The sequence below is a fragment of the Actinia tenebrosa genome, unplaced genomic scaffold (genome assembly GCF_029948245.1).
Source record: "Actinia tenebrosa isolate PJP-AT-01 unplaced genomic scaffold, QUT_ActTen_1.0 PGA_scaffold16__25_contigs__length_10494907, whole genome shotgun sequence".
Classification (NCBI taxonomy): domain Eukaryota; kingdom Metazoa; phylum Cnidaria; class Anthozoa; order Actiniaria; family Actiniidae; genus Actinia; species Actinia tenebrosa.
Genome location: NW_028292576.1, coordinates 1,575,182 through 1,588,563, shown reverse-complemented (window position 1 = coordinate 1,588,563; position 13,382 = coordinate 1,575,182). Strand labels below are relative to the sequence as shown.

General features: G+C 36.6%; 1 protein-coding gene across 3 annotated transcripts in view; it reads right to left on the bottom strand.

Moving 5' to 3' along the window:
• Positions 1–13,382, bottom strand: part of LOC116300739 (CCR4-NOT transcription complex subunit 2) — a 95,187-nt gene that overhangs the window by 16,737 nt on the left and 65,068 nt on the right. For all 3 annotated transcript variants that reach the window (XM_089030920.1, XM_089030921.1, XM_089030922.1), the window contains 3 exons: positions 13,173–13,209; positions 5,990–6,047; positions 5,813–5,880 (listed from right to left, as the gene is read on the bottom strand). In XM_089030920.1, coding sequence (XP_088887046.1) covers positions 5,813–5,880; positions 5,990–6,047; positions 13,173–13,209 — 163 coding nt within the window. The remainder of the gene's footprint in view (positions 1–5,812; positions 5,881–5,989; positions 6,048–13,172; positions 13,210–13,382) is intronic.

Below are 13,382 nucleotides of genomic sequence, written 5' to 3'. Positions count from 1 at the left end.
CTGCAGTGCCCACCATAGAGATTGGAAACATAAGTTATAGCACCATTGGGGGCAATCCCAATGAGCCCTTTGGCTGTGTTATGGCTTTTATATGTTGAATAAGTCTCTGATTGTGATCTAAAACATGATGGTCTTTCAATAAAAAGTTCAGTGCAGTCAATAATAATCTTTGTTTTGGGGTACTTTACTCTGAATACTTCTGGCATATTTCTTTGTACAGTTTCCTTTGTTGCCCACACTGGCAGCTGAATTAATCTTGAGTACATTAGGTCAACCCACGTGTCAAATATTCTAGATATTTCAGAGATACTAATATCGAAATTATCAGCGAGAAATTTCTCTGGAATGTTCACCCTGAGTCTACATAATGTTAAGAATAGTTCATCCTTTGGTTCCAGAGACCTTTTTTGTCCCCTCTTATCAATTTCAGGGTACTGAACTTCACTAAAATGCGATCCCCAATAATTCAGAAGGTGGCAAGCGCTTGATAATTGAGAAAATTGTACAGGGCCTCAAACTCGCTTACGCTCATTCCAATATAATAATTCATATCATCCTTTGAATGTTAAAAAAAAAAAACAACCGAATTTCAGTTCTGAAACTTCGGAATTCAAGATTTCATTTCCGCAAAGGGCATTCTGTAGCTTAATAGTAAGACCACGGATTTCTTGTTGTACTGTATTTGATTCTTCGGTATCAATAAATTCGACTTCTTCGGGTGCTACCTCCTTAATATCTGATTCCACTTCTTCTTGATCAGTTCTAGTTTCATGTCTGATAAGTTTCCTTCTTAGTGGCTTCGTTGGTTTCTTATGAGACTTGGCTAAAGAAAAGATAACTGGGATATTGTTGAGATAAGTCTTCTTGCCTCCATGAAAACGCTGGCTGCATACTTTGTGCCCAGCCGTGGGAGAAAAGTTTTTCCTTGAAATATTGTTTAACCACAGCTTCCTTAGTTTTTTAATCTTTCGGAAACTTGTAGAAAGACAAATGTTTATCACGCTTATTATTATTAAAGCACCCTGGAACACAGCAAGTATAACTACCGCTAACAGAAGCCATTTTGGTTTCTTCAGCCTTGACCTCTACAACCAGCATGCTTTACGCGTGTACTATTGTCCCCGCTGCACGTCCCTTCTTGTGTGCATGTTTCAATTGTAATGCAGTTTCACGTCTCTGGGAAACGTCCCTACTCCACCACGATTTGCTTAAGTGTGCGCATACTGTAACTAATGCAGCAGCTACATGTCTCCGCTACACGTCCCTTCTTGTATACCTGATTGTCGGACTGTAGACGGGAGCCCTATAGCAGATGCCTGTTGGCAGGGTAGACCGGGTTACCTTGTGGGGAGGGTTTCAGAGACTCTAAGATCCAAGGGAGAAGTGGAAATAAGTTGAAAAGCTTCGAAAGACAGTGAGCGTGCTACTTAAGTACAATGAAAGCCATTTTGGACAAAACGTTTAAGTCATACTTCTATAATCTTCGAAAAATTCATTTTCAACTCCAATTCCCCCAGCAGTCCGTCGAACCCGAGTTTGGATTTTCACATACGCCCCGCCGCTTCTTCTATAAACGAGATCGAATTACGTTTTGCTTTGTTCGGCTAAAAAGTCGCTAAATCTTAAAGCTTCATTTAAACGGTAAGACATGCTAATCTTTGCTCAAGACTTCTTTCTGAATTGCTTGACTCTTTTCTAATTTCCTTTGCAAACCGATATTTGTAAATTGATAATCATTTGCTAAAGAAAATTTTCATTTACGAGTGAGCTGACACGGCTTAAAAACGCGTGATTGGTTAATTCAAAATATTAACTGAGGATGCGCAGTGTGTTTTCCCGCTGAATTTAACGCAGGCGTTAGTACAAAATGGCGGGCGACAAAGGATTCTTGTCGAGCGCTATTTTTTTCCGAAAATCGAAGTTGTTTTACTAACATATCTGGATTAAATGCCGTAATTGATCAAGAAAACAAGTCACATGAGTATCTTGATCTTATGTGAATGGTTAATTGTATTGTTTTTAGTCTTATTCGGCCAAAAACAAGTCAGTCGAAGTGTATGTATTTGAATAAAAAGACAGCGAAGAAATACAATTATTGCGCCGTTATTCTAAGTCTTTTCCAAAGTTCCGACCTATAAATGCTGCTCGATTGTCAAGATGATAATGTAAATATAGTCGTGAGTGCTTTAAATTTGAAAATGTGTAATCAAAACTATAGATGAGCATGTTTTACTCCGATTATTATGTTAAATCTGTTCAACTGGGTTGCTGTAATTTCGATATCGTGTGTTAGATTCCTAGATAATTCTTCCTTTTAGGTTCTTCTTGGCGAAAAAACAACAACGTACAATGGGAATACTTATCATTCAACTAGTTTGAAAGCAGACGCGGACCTCCCATTGATAAAAGCATTTTTTCCTCAGAAAAATTTTAATTTTTTTCAGGAAAAGGGTTTTTATTATTCTCAATATTAGCAATTAATCAAATGCCATTTCATTTGTGCTTGCATGGCAATCTTGCTTTTTTCATTTAATTTTGATATTTCTACAATATCAATGAAGAAGTTTTTAATATTTATGTTAAGTGTATATAGGAGAATCTCTAATGTAAAGTACTCAGTTTGATCTTCCTCATATCTTCAGCCAGTTTAGCTAGGATGTTTTTTCCTTTGACTTTAAACATTTGAGTCATGCACAGAAGAATATTAAAACAACTACAAACAAAAAAGTTAGCTTTTAAAACTGTTTCCACTTAATGTTAGTGCTGCATTTATAGTCAAGCAGAAGTTGTCAAGGTTCTGAGTTTTATCAAAAACCTGATATAATCAGGTACTCCTCTAGATAAGCATGGTGAAACAACATTAAGAATGTTTGGCTTTATCACATCTGTGTTTAGTTTAGAGGTAATGAGATTCTTCATCAATATTGTAATACTGACTAGAAAGCTCTTTCCATGTGGCATAATTCGCACTTGCTTTGTTTTGGGTTCATCCAAAATGCTTATTCCCTCCCAGTGGAGTAATGTTTCATGTATACATCATATTCCTTGTTTTTGTTAGTTGATTCAATCACATGTTGTTGCTTGTAAAGGTAAGTGATGTCAGCATTATATTTGCTTTGTGTATTGCATCAGTCAACTTTTATAGCAATCTAGATAGTTTTAATCAGTAGTTTTGCCCTGTTTTTACCCACCCATATGGTGCACAAGGAGGTTCTTTTATATTTAGTACACCTATAGTGGCCTGTGTTGTTTGTTATAGATCAAAATAATTAGAATACATTTTCTCCTTTCTGAGAATTGAGAATTATGATATTACCAAAGTTAAAAACCAAAGTAGATAGATTTTCCATCTACCAAGATACAATTTTTTTTAATAGAGTAAAGGAATATACCATAAGTACCCTTATGATACACAATTGCAAATTTTAATTAAAAGGCCTTGGAAAAATTCCTAAATACAATGTTGGGGTTTTTCATGTTGTTTTTTTGCTAGCAGTTATTTTCCCCTCACATTGCTTCATAAATATATACCCCATCTTTCAATTTTCAACTGTTTTGATACACTAAAGTACTAAATGATTAGATGTTTGCTAGGAGTATGCTTGTATCCCACCCATAAAATGATAACATCACTCTGGGTATACCTTCCTGGTAATTGGTTCATCATTAATTCCTTTTGTATTAAATCAGTTTTCCATTTCTAAACCTAGGACTGAAATGTTCCTTATGAGTGTTACTGAGGGTGAGACCATTGCTGTGAAAATGTTTTGAAAATATAAAAAAGAAATAATTTATTTATTCCATCGTATGTAATTATTAAAATTAATGATGACCACTTTCAGGTTATGATTTTTCTATATACATTTATTGAAACAATTCCTTCTGTCTAACACCCTTAAGATGCAGAGAGCTAGGTTAAAGCTATAGTAGAATAACCCAGCACCCACTTGTGAAAAGATGATACAAAAAGGGCTGAAATAGTTTCATATTGAAAAGCTTGTGTCAGTGAAAAGTTTTATTATGAAAATTGGTAAACACAAACCTAGTTTTTGAATCAACAAGATTGGCAGAACCAGGGAAAAATGTCACTATTAATAATTTGTGACAATTCAGATCTAGTATGTCACTCAAAAATAATTCAATAAACAAACTTTAGATTTAGATAAAAACAAAAACAAAAACAAAAAAAAAAACACCAGAACAAAAAAGTTAGTTTTGATATTTTATAGAAAAATGACAATGTATTTGCCGAGTTTTTGGTAAATACCCTTTAACTAAAGACTTGAACTTGGGTAGATCGAGGATCAGAGATACATAAAAATGATTTCCAAAGTAAAAGAAGATATTTATCCTTCGTATCACAACATTTAATCATTGACTAAAGCTTATCCTTAGTCTTAGCGCTCCTCTAAACCAGCTCTTTGAAACAGTGTCTCCTCGTCAGCGAATACCTTTTATCACGAAGAACTTTATTTTTCAAGCACTAATAATTACATCTGAAGAATTCCAATGAAATAAATTTATGTTAAAATCTAATATAGATTATAATTGTCCCAGTTGAGCAAGCAATAGTTGATTGTACTATTAATATGTCTAACTTCGAATATTTTATTACTTTGAATAGGAAAATCTAGCACGGCCGAACTTCAAATTCAATGGCCATTTGCAGTTACTTACAACAGATATTAATGAGTAAAAATATCAAAATTTTAAGCTTATTTCTGTAGATCTGACCTTATATTTGACTAAAACGTAAACATGACCTACATCAATTTGTTTCACAATTGTCGACTTTTGTCCCAAAAAGTAATTTAGTATATCTCGATAACCATCATGTTCACCTCATTCTAAACATCACTGCCACCCTCTAAGTACTTTTTGAATTACACTGTGACTGATCAATTGGATATTCTGGTTGCCAGTAAGCTGTAAAAATTATTTAAAGTCGTAGGTTTTTGAAGCACGAATACTGCTAGAGCGTCCGCCATTTTGTTTTTGGGATTTTCGCGCATGCGCACGCGTTTTTAAGCCGTGTCGAGTGAGCTAGAAGCCGAGTAGAATCAATAGATCGACTGAAGCGAAGGTCAAAAATGTGCATGCGTTTCAGACATTTACTTTCATCATTTTATTACTCTTAATAACAACTTAGTTACTTACGTGTAGTTATTTTTAAAAAAGACTAGTTTATCCCTTAGAACTGATCTTCGATTACAGAAATGAACACTACTTTGAATCAAAGCATGAATAGTTAACCAAAACAATCTATTGCCCATGAAGTTTGAAGATTCTTTTAAATCCTCGCTTAGAAGTCTATACCATCTTGCTGGAAATTCTTGTTTACGATTAGTGGTAAATTAATAATTCTAGTTCGGCTGTCTTGAATTACAGTAGTGAACGAAACAGAGCATGCGTAGAAATTAATTTGTCACGTGAACTGTTAGCTACGCCTTTTCGTAATAACTTGACAACATAGTGACAAGTGATTGAGATCTGGTACATGCTTATAGGGGAAAGCTATAGCAGATGCCCGCAATGGTCTCTTGGATAAGTTCCTGAAGACCCCTGGGTACTATTGCACAATTTTTCCATTTTGTCGTGCAGGAATCAGTCAGGCAACTACAGGTACCCCGGTAACAAAAGCAAAGGTATTTTATGACTGGTGTTATAATAATACACTCAACAAAATTGTACTCTGTAGAGTCCCAATTGAGTTGCTCAATTTTGTTGAGTGTGTTGTTAACTAATGTAAAAGAACGTAGTTATAAAATATGACTATTAACAAAACAGTTAAAAAAACAGTGCACTTAATTACCTGAAGGTGAAGTCTGTATACCTCTCTGTGGTTTATTGGAGGGCTGTCCAGCTAGTTTGGGATCAAGCCTGATTTACAAAATAAAACGGTTTAAATTAATTAGTATTTCGCAACAATAGCATGAAAACATCTGCTTCAGGCTAACAAAAACAAAAATGATGATTATCAGATTCATACTTTAGATCTCTGTTGGTGTCTTTCAAGGCTTGCTCATATGACGATGCTGGTCTGGAATCTAAATACAGAAAATTGCAATATGGCAAATGAATTCCTCGTTATATTGTGAGACTCGATAAAATAGATGCACCAATTCAGAATAGGTTGCTAGCTACTGTTCAGTGCTTTGTTATTCAATATTAAACAGGGTCCTTCGCGGCATTAGCCGATAGATGGTTGAGAGCATATGATACAGGGATTCAGTGTATAGTCTTAATCTATTGCCATGCAACAGTTGTCAATTAATGTCACTAAATTACCAAAGGGAGCAATTGATAGGGGTGGGGATGCGTATTATGTGTCGGAGGGAGGACAAGCAAGATTTATAAAGCATTATTTATATAACAAAGCTTTTATCGAGCTTTTGAATAAACTGCGTGACAACCCTCAATAATCGTGAAGTTGGGATTCGGAGGTGGAATGGAAAGGAGGAGGGAGGGGAAGGGGTAGGGAAGGAAAAACAGTCAAAATTTTAAAATAGTCAATGATTTCTTCAAGAGGTAATCAAGGATGGAAATAAACTTTGACAAATTACCGAAGAAAAAAAACAATACTAATTCCGATGGAAACCTTGCAATACATGTGTTTATGAATAAACTCTAATACATTCAGTTCTCGGCTTTGATTCCATCTGGCGATTTTAAAGACGACAAGATTGCTGCCTGCCGGCGAGTCAATAACTAATAATAATAATAATAATAATAATAATAATAATAATGGGGTTCTTATATAGCGCATTATCACATTGTCTCAATGCTCTTTACATTGCAGTGGAGGACTTTACGGGCTGCATATAGACAATCCCCTGCTCTTAAACGAAAAATTCAACAGGTTCTTTTACGTCCCCCATTTACTGTAGGTTAGGAAGGGTTGGTAGACAGGGCCTACGGTTTTAAGTCATTGTGCGAGAAGACTTGAAGGTCTAACCATTTGCAGATGTAATTACAAAGGCAGCACCTTCTCCTCAGTTATTTTAAGACCCTGAGTGTTGGTCCGGCCGAGGCTTGAACCACGACCTCCCGCACAACAGACCAACGCTCTTACCAACTGAGCTAACAGGGTAGCGGAAACTTTGTTTTAAGAAACGATGAGTGGTTTACAGAACCGAAAAAAGACGAGCTGAAAAATATGTGTAAGAAAAATTGCAGAAAAGCTTGGCTTATTAAATAAATGACCATGAATATTTTCTAATAGACATCCTTTTGCTCGCCCGTCCCCCCGCGAAATTGAAAAAGAAGAAGAAAAATTCCATACTGATGACGTAGCACAACCCAGATCCTGATAGCGTTTGCGACTGGTTGAAATAGATATGAATAAATTAGCACAATAATACTGCGTGTGCTCTGAGTGTGATGTTCACTTTAGGCTTAGCTATGTTGTGTTCTCTGATAAAACACGACTGGACACGAAAAAAGTTATAAAATATGATTTCTATAACTTTTTGAGTGTTCTACAGCTTCAGGAGTGTTTTATCAGAGAACAGAAAATAGCTAAGCCTGATCTATCACAGGTAGCCCAAGCTTGCTTTCTGTGGTGTCCTGTTATAAGGAAATGTATGGGGAATCATCAAAAATTTAAATAAAATCATCAAAACGTGAAATAAAGCCTCGAAATTTTACCCTATCATTGAGAAATAGCACTTCTTTCGCTCTGCGTGGTTATTTTTTGAATTTAGCCCGTTTTAAGGATTTTTTTCCCCACCAGTAAGAAATAAGAGAAGGTTGGAAACTCGGGATCCAAAAGCGAGCTATCGCGAGTCTTTGAAACCTCGTACGTCTTCGAATTTTCTTTCCAGCGCCAAATTTTAGCCATGACCCTTCTCTCACATCCCTATAGAACCGAGAAAGTCGCATTAGAGATTAGTCTTCGCGTCTTTAAGCCATGAAATTTGCCTGTATTCACATACTACCTCGCTTGTTCTGACCCGTACTTGGAGCTCACTGTACACCAGTTCAACGGATTTCCTTCGGCAACCGACCCGAGGTCACGCCGGAAGTCTTCGTATCGTAAATGCGGATTCGATTTGGATATCGTATTTCTTCGAAATTATGGTGAGTGTATCGTTTAACGGCCTAAGATACGAAAGTATTTAACTTATGATTTCGAAAATTATGGTGAGTGTATTTTTTAACGGCCTAAGATACGAAAGTATTTAACTTATGATTTCGAAAATTATGGTGAGTGTATTTTTTAACAGCCTAAGATACAAAAGTATTTAACTTATGATTTCGAAAATTATGGTGAGTGTATTTTTTAACGGCCTAAGATACAAAAGTATTTAACTTATAATTTCGAAGAAATACGATATCCAAATCGAATCCGCATTTACGATACGAAGACTTCCGGCGTGACCTCGGGTCGGTTGCCGAAAGAAATCCGTTGAACTGGTGTACAGTGAGCTCCAAGTACGGGTCAGGACAAGCGAGGTAGTATGTGAATACAGGCAAATTTATGGCTTAAAGACGCGAAGACTAATCTCTAATGCGACTTTCTCGGTTCTATAGGGATGTGAGAGAAGGGTCATGGCTAAAATTTGGCGCTGGAAAGAAAATTCGAAGACGTACGAGGTTTCAAAGACTCGTGATAGCTCGCTTTTGGATCCCGAGTTTCCAACCTTCTCTTATTTCTTACTGGTGGGGGAAAAAAATCCTTAAAACGGGCTAAATTCAAAAAATAACCACGCAGAGCGAAAGAAGTGCTATTTCTCAATGATAGGGTAAAATTTCGAGGCTTTATTTCACGTTTTGATGATTTTATTTAAATTTTTGATGATTCCCCATACATTTCCTTATAACAGGACACCACAGAAAGCAAGCTTGGGCTACCTGTGGATCTATTCGCTTTATATAATAGATTTTCACGAGAAAAATAGCTTAAAATTTCAACGAAAAAAGGTTTATTTACAAAAAGAGCGCGCGTCTATCGTCAAACGATTGGCTAAATAGACTATGGCTTATCTGGTTTATCGCATTTGTTCAACAAGAAAGGAGACTTGCTGTCAAATTTTAGCAAAAAAAGCCAAAGAAAACAAGCATTTAACTGCTAGAAGAAATGAAAATTCAAATACTGAAGAGTTTGAAAAACGTTTTCAAAGTTGAGATCGTTAAATGGACATTTAACCTGTACATTAAAATGGACATTTCAACACTCAAGAAAACCAGCTTATGAACACTTTGAATGCATAAGGAGCCGAGAGACAAAAATATCTTGATCTTCGAAACTGGAAGAAAGCTAGCAGTGTAGTGTTTGGAAAATTGGTTTTTTAGTTGACCCTTAACTATAAGTGAAAACTTTGTGCCACTTGTAGTAGTATTTTGTACTCGTAGTTTCGGGCTATTGGAAAACAAATTACGGGCAAAACAAAATTATCGTAACTGAGCGTAAGATTGACGATGCTAGTTTGTAAATAGAGATTACTTCATGGAAAGCGCACGAGTTGGTGAAGTATCTGAATCGAACGAGTAAGCGCAGCAAACGAGTGAGATTTCAGATACAAAACCAACGAGTGGGAAAATCCCGTACGAAGCGCTTTCCATGCTGTAATTTATTTATTTTATACACACTGAGATTTTGTTGTTTTTATGTTTATTTACCTTTAATGGGTTCTCTAAAAAAATTACAAAACTACTGTATTTTAAAATTCTCTTCGAAAAGCTAAAAGCTTAAAAGCTACATGCAAAAATATCACTATTAAAATCAAAAGACATATCTGGTACAAAGTAAATAGAAAACGTTTAAATTCTAAACTAAATATATATAACGGGGTTCTTATATAGCGCATTTTACATGGTCTCAATCTTCATGCTTCACAATCATGACCAGTGGAGGACTTTACGGGCTGCGTATTTTAATAATATGAAACTGTTCGTTCGAAAACAACGAAAAAAGCAACCGAAATCGGTAGGTCAATAAAGTCTTAACTTAGTTTGTCAAAGTGGAGGGCTGTCTTCGTCTGACGATTCAAACACACGCTTGATGCGTCATGAAGCTACGTGTTGACTCTGTTGACTTGAATGAGTTATCGGTGGAAGTCGGCGACTTGTTTAAGTGTTTATTGTTATGTTAAACTGTCCTCCGCGAAAAACTGCTCCACTAAATGGGCCTTCTGCCGGGAAACTAGAACTTTTCATGAATGAAGATTCACGGCACTCGGTGCCCACTGCACTTTGTAAACTGGCCTTTTTTCTATAGACGTACTTGTAGTATAGACATTTTTTCTGTTGTTCGTTTGAGACATATATAATTCACCAATATATCCATTAAGCTCTTCTGGCGGGATTTCCTCGACTCTTCTCGTTTCATTTTTGGAGTTGAGAAACTCAGTAGGCAAACTTACATCTCTTCGTGCCTTCGAAATAATGTTTCTGTTTTTTTGTTTTGTTTTGTTTTTTTGGTCTTCGATAAACTTGTCTATAGGTTTGTCTAGAGACACAAATCTTCTTGATTGTTCAGCCATCCTCACAAATATCTCCTAGCTCTTGATTAGATAAGTTTAATTCTAACTACGAACAACTTGAATACACTGAAAATATTTGAAAGCTGCTCGACAAAGCTATCCGGGATGACCGCGAAAACACGATTCGCCTCAACAGTGGTTTGCGATTGGACGAAACACTTTTTTCAATTGTGAAAAATCGTTTCGCCTCTCTAATTGGCTAAAAAAAGTCGCGAACTTGTTATTCATACAGGGAAATTGAGCCAGCCCGTACCGCTCGGAACGAGTTACATGATTGGATTAAAAAACAATAGATTGGTCATCCAAACGATAGCACAAAACCTAACCTTACAAAAGTGGTACTGTACTTAGGGAGCAATGAAAATGCAGCTTTCGAGCGGTACTGAATTACTGGGGAAATTTGATAAGAAAATCTCAGTATGTATAAAATAAAGTAAGCTTAAGTTTCTTACAATGGATTTGTTCATTTTTGTAAGACTATGAAAAATATTTAAATTTATTTTATGACTTCTCTAACACCATCAAGGGTCAAGCAAAAAGCTTCTAGTTTAGCGAAATAAGGTCATTGCAATAGTCGCAGCACAAAAGAAAGCTTTACTCGTCGAAATCTAGTACCAATCAAATGTGCTTCAAAACGACATATTTTCCTTTTTTAACGGAAAGTCATATTTTTAAATAAAAATAAATAAATACTTTAAATTTAAAATGTCAAAATGAAAGGACCTTTGTCAAAATGCTTTAACTTGGAAAACCGAACTCCTGTGACGTCATTTCTGTTTAATTTTGCATAGAAAGCATGGTTTGACGTCATATATTCTGAGGTTTCTATACTCTGATAAAACATAGCTTGTCAGCCAATCAGAGCCAATCAGCCAATGTTCGTGAACATCTATTGTATAATGTAAAATTATGCTTTGTTCTCATTTTATCTGACCTCACATTGCCTCAAATGCCTAGTAGGTTATCTGGCTTGAATTCATGATTAACGATAAGTTATTCCAGATATCCTTTACCAACTATTCAGACTAACCATAATTTCAAAATTATAAATATGAATATATATTTATATATTAATTTATGTATAAACAGTTTAGACCTCGCAAGTTGGCATTTCTCTTGTGTTTCATTAATTGGATTAGCGTTATAAGAATGCTTCATAAAAATTAATGTACTATCTTCTAAGCTTAGCAAGATTGCCTAGCAATCTGTGTGCACAGAAAAAAACAACAGGGACCTATGTATTGAAGAAATGGGAACAAATTAAAAGCTTAATTTCGTTCTATCTGCGCCAGGAATGAAGGGGGGAGGGGAGGCGTAAGCGGAAATGGAGATTTATAATTTTGACAGCTAGTTATCAAGGACGTCTTTACTTCCGTTCTGTATCCAATTACCTTTCTCACAGGATTTTTTCCCTTTTGCTATGCGCTCTAGTCCCCTACGCAGCCGCTATTAGTGTAGTTACGCAACGTTCTCGATCATTGACGACACTAAGCGGCTGTGTAGGAGACTAGATGTGCTATAGAGCGCTTTTACTCGCGTGAGAAGAAGCAATAGAAATTTAGAAACTTTCTGCACAGATTTTGCATAAAATTGAGTTCAATTTCCCGAGGATAAAAAATTTATTGGTTTGGTACGTCAACATGGCCGCTGTGATGGATCAGTGGTTATCGGATTAAGAAAGCGAGAGAATGTCTCATGGCTCTCTTCCATTGCATAGCGGTCTGTATATTAACCACTCCTAAGATAGAAAGTGACACTTCGCGGCAAACACGAAACCAGAACAGCCAACAACCCCAACGATCTGTGTTTGGTGTCTACATCACACTAACTACTCTCCGTGTCGCCCCGGGATTCAGCGGAGGGTTGTTCACCATATCTTAATCAACAAAAATGACGGCAGGAATAATTTAGCACTCGTAGTCAGTTACACTTGATAGCAATCTCGTACCCAGAGCTTGCGTTTCTTCTGACCTGCGGCGAAGAAGGAGCCTCTAAAGCCCTGGTTCTTCGCCGCAGACCAGAAGAAAGGTAGGCCGGCTTTGGGTACGAGATTGACTTGATTACAAAGTTGGTTGGTCGTAGTGTACATTCATACAAAAGAAAGGTAGGCCGGCTTTGGGTACGAGATTGACTTGATTGCAAAGTTGGTTGGTCGTAGTGTACATTCATGGCATTACAATGAATCAACTCCGTAACGTCAGAAGACAAGTATGCCGTAAAGGGAGGATTTGGCGTAGACCAAATGAGCAGTGGAAAATATTCCCCGGGTTTGTATGAATTGTCCGCCATTTTACTTCCATTTCGCTGAGCGGTGTCAGCGGTATGAGCAATCACAGCTCTACCCCCAGCGCTAGCCCTATGTTTTGTGTTTACATGGGCTGTCAGCAAAACTCGCCTCTACGAGGTAGGGTCACCCTACCTTCCAGATAGGTTAGCCCCACCACTAGGGGCACCCTACCTCACATGTAAACAGACGGCATATTTACAATAGAGAAGGGTTACCCTACCACCTAGGGTAACTCTACTAGGTAGGGGCCACTCCCTCATGTAAGCAGGCCCTTAGTGAGTAAGCGAGCGAGTGACATATTTGCATATTCAGATCCCTCACAATAACTCGTTTCTACGCTTTCCGTATCCAAGAGTTAAAAAGAGAATTAAAAGTAGTAATTGTATATCTGCAGATCTTACCAGTCATATGAAAGATGCTTGATGTGGTACTTGTGCCCTAAAAATACGTCAATGACTCAGTTAGGATAAAGCCAAAAGTGGAGAATTAATCAATTAATTTTATTCAATTGTCAATATAGCATAGCTGCTAAATAATTATTTTTAGAGAAGGGCGAATTTTGAAAAAAAAAAAAACAACACTAAACGGCCTAAAAAAAGCGCTGAAACTTC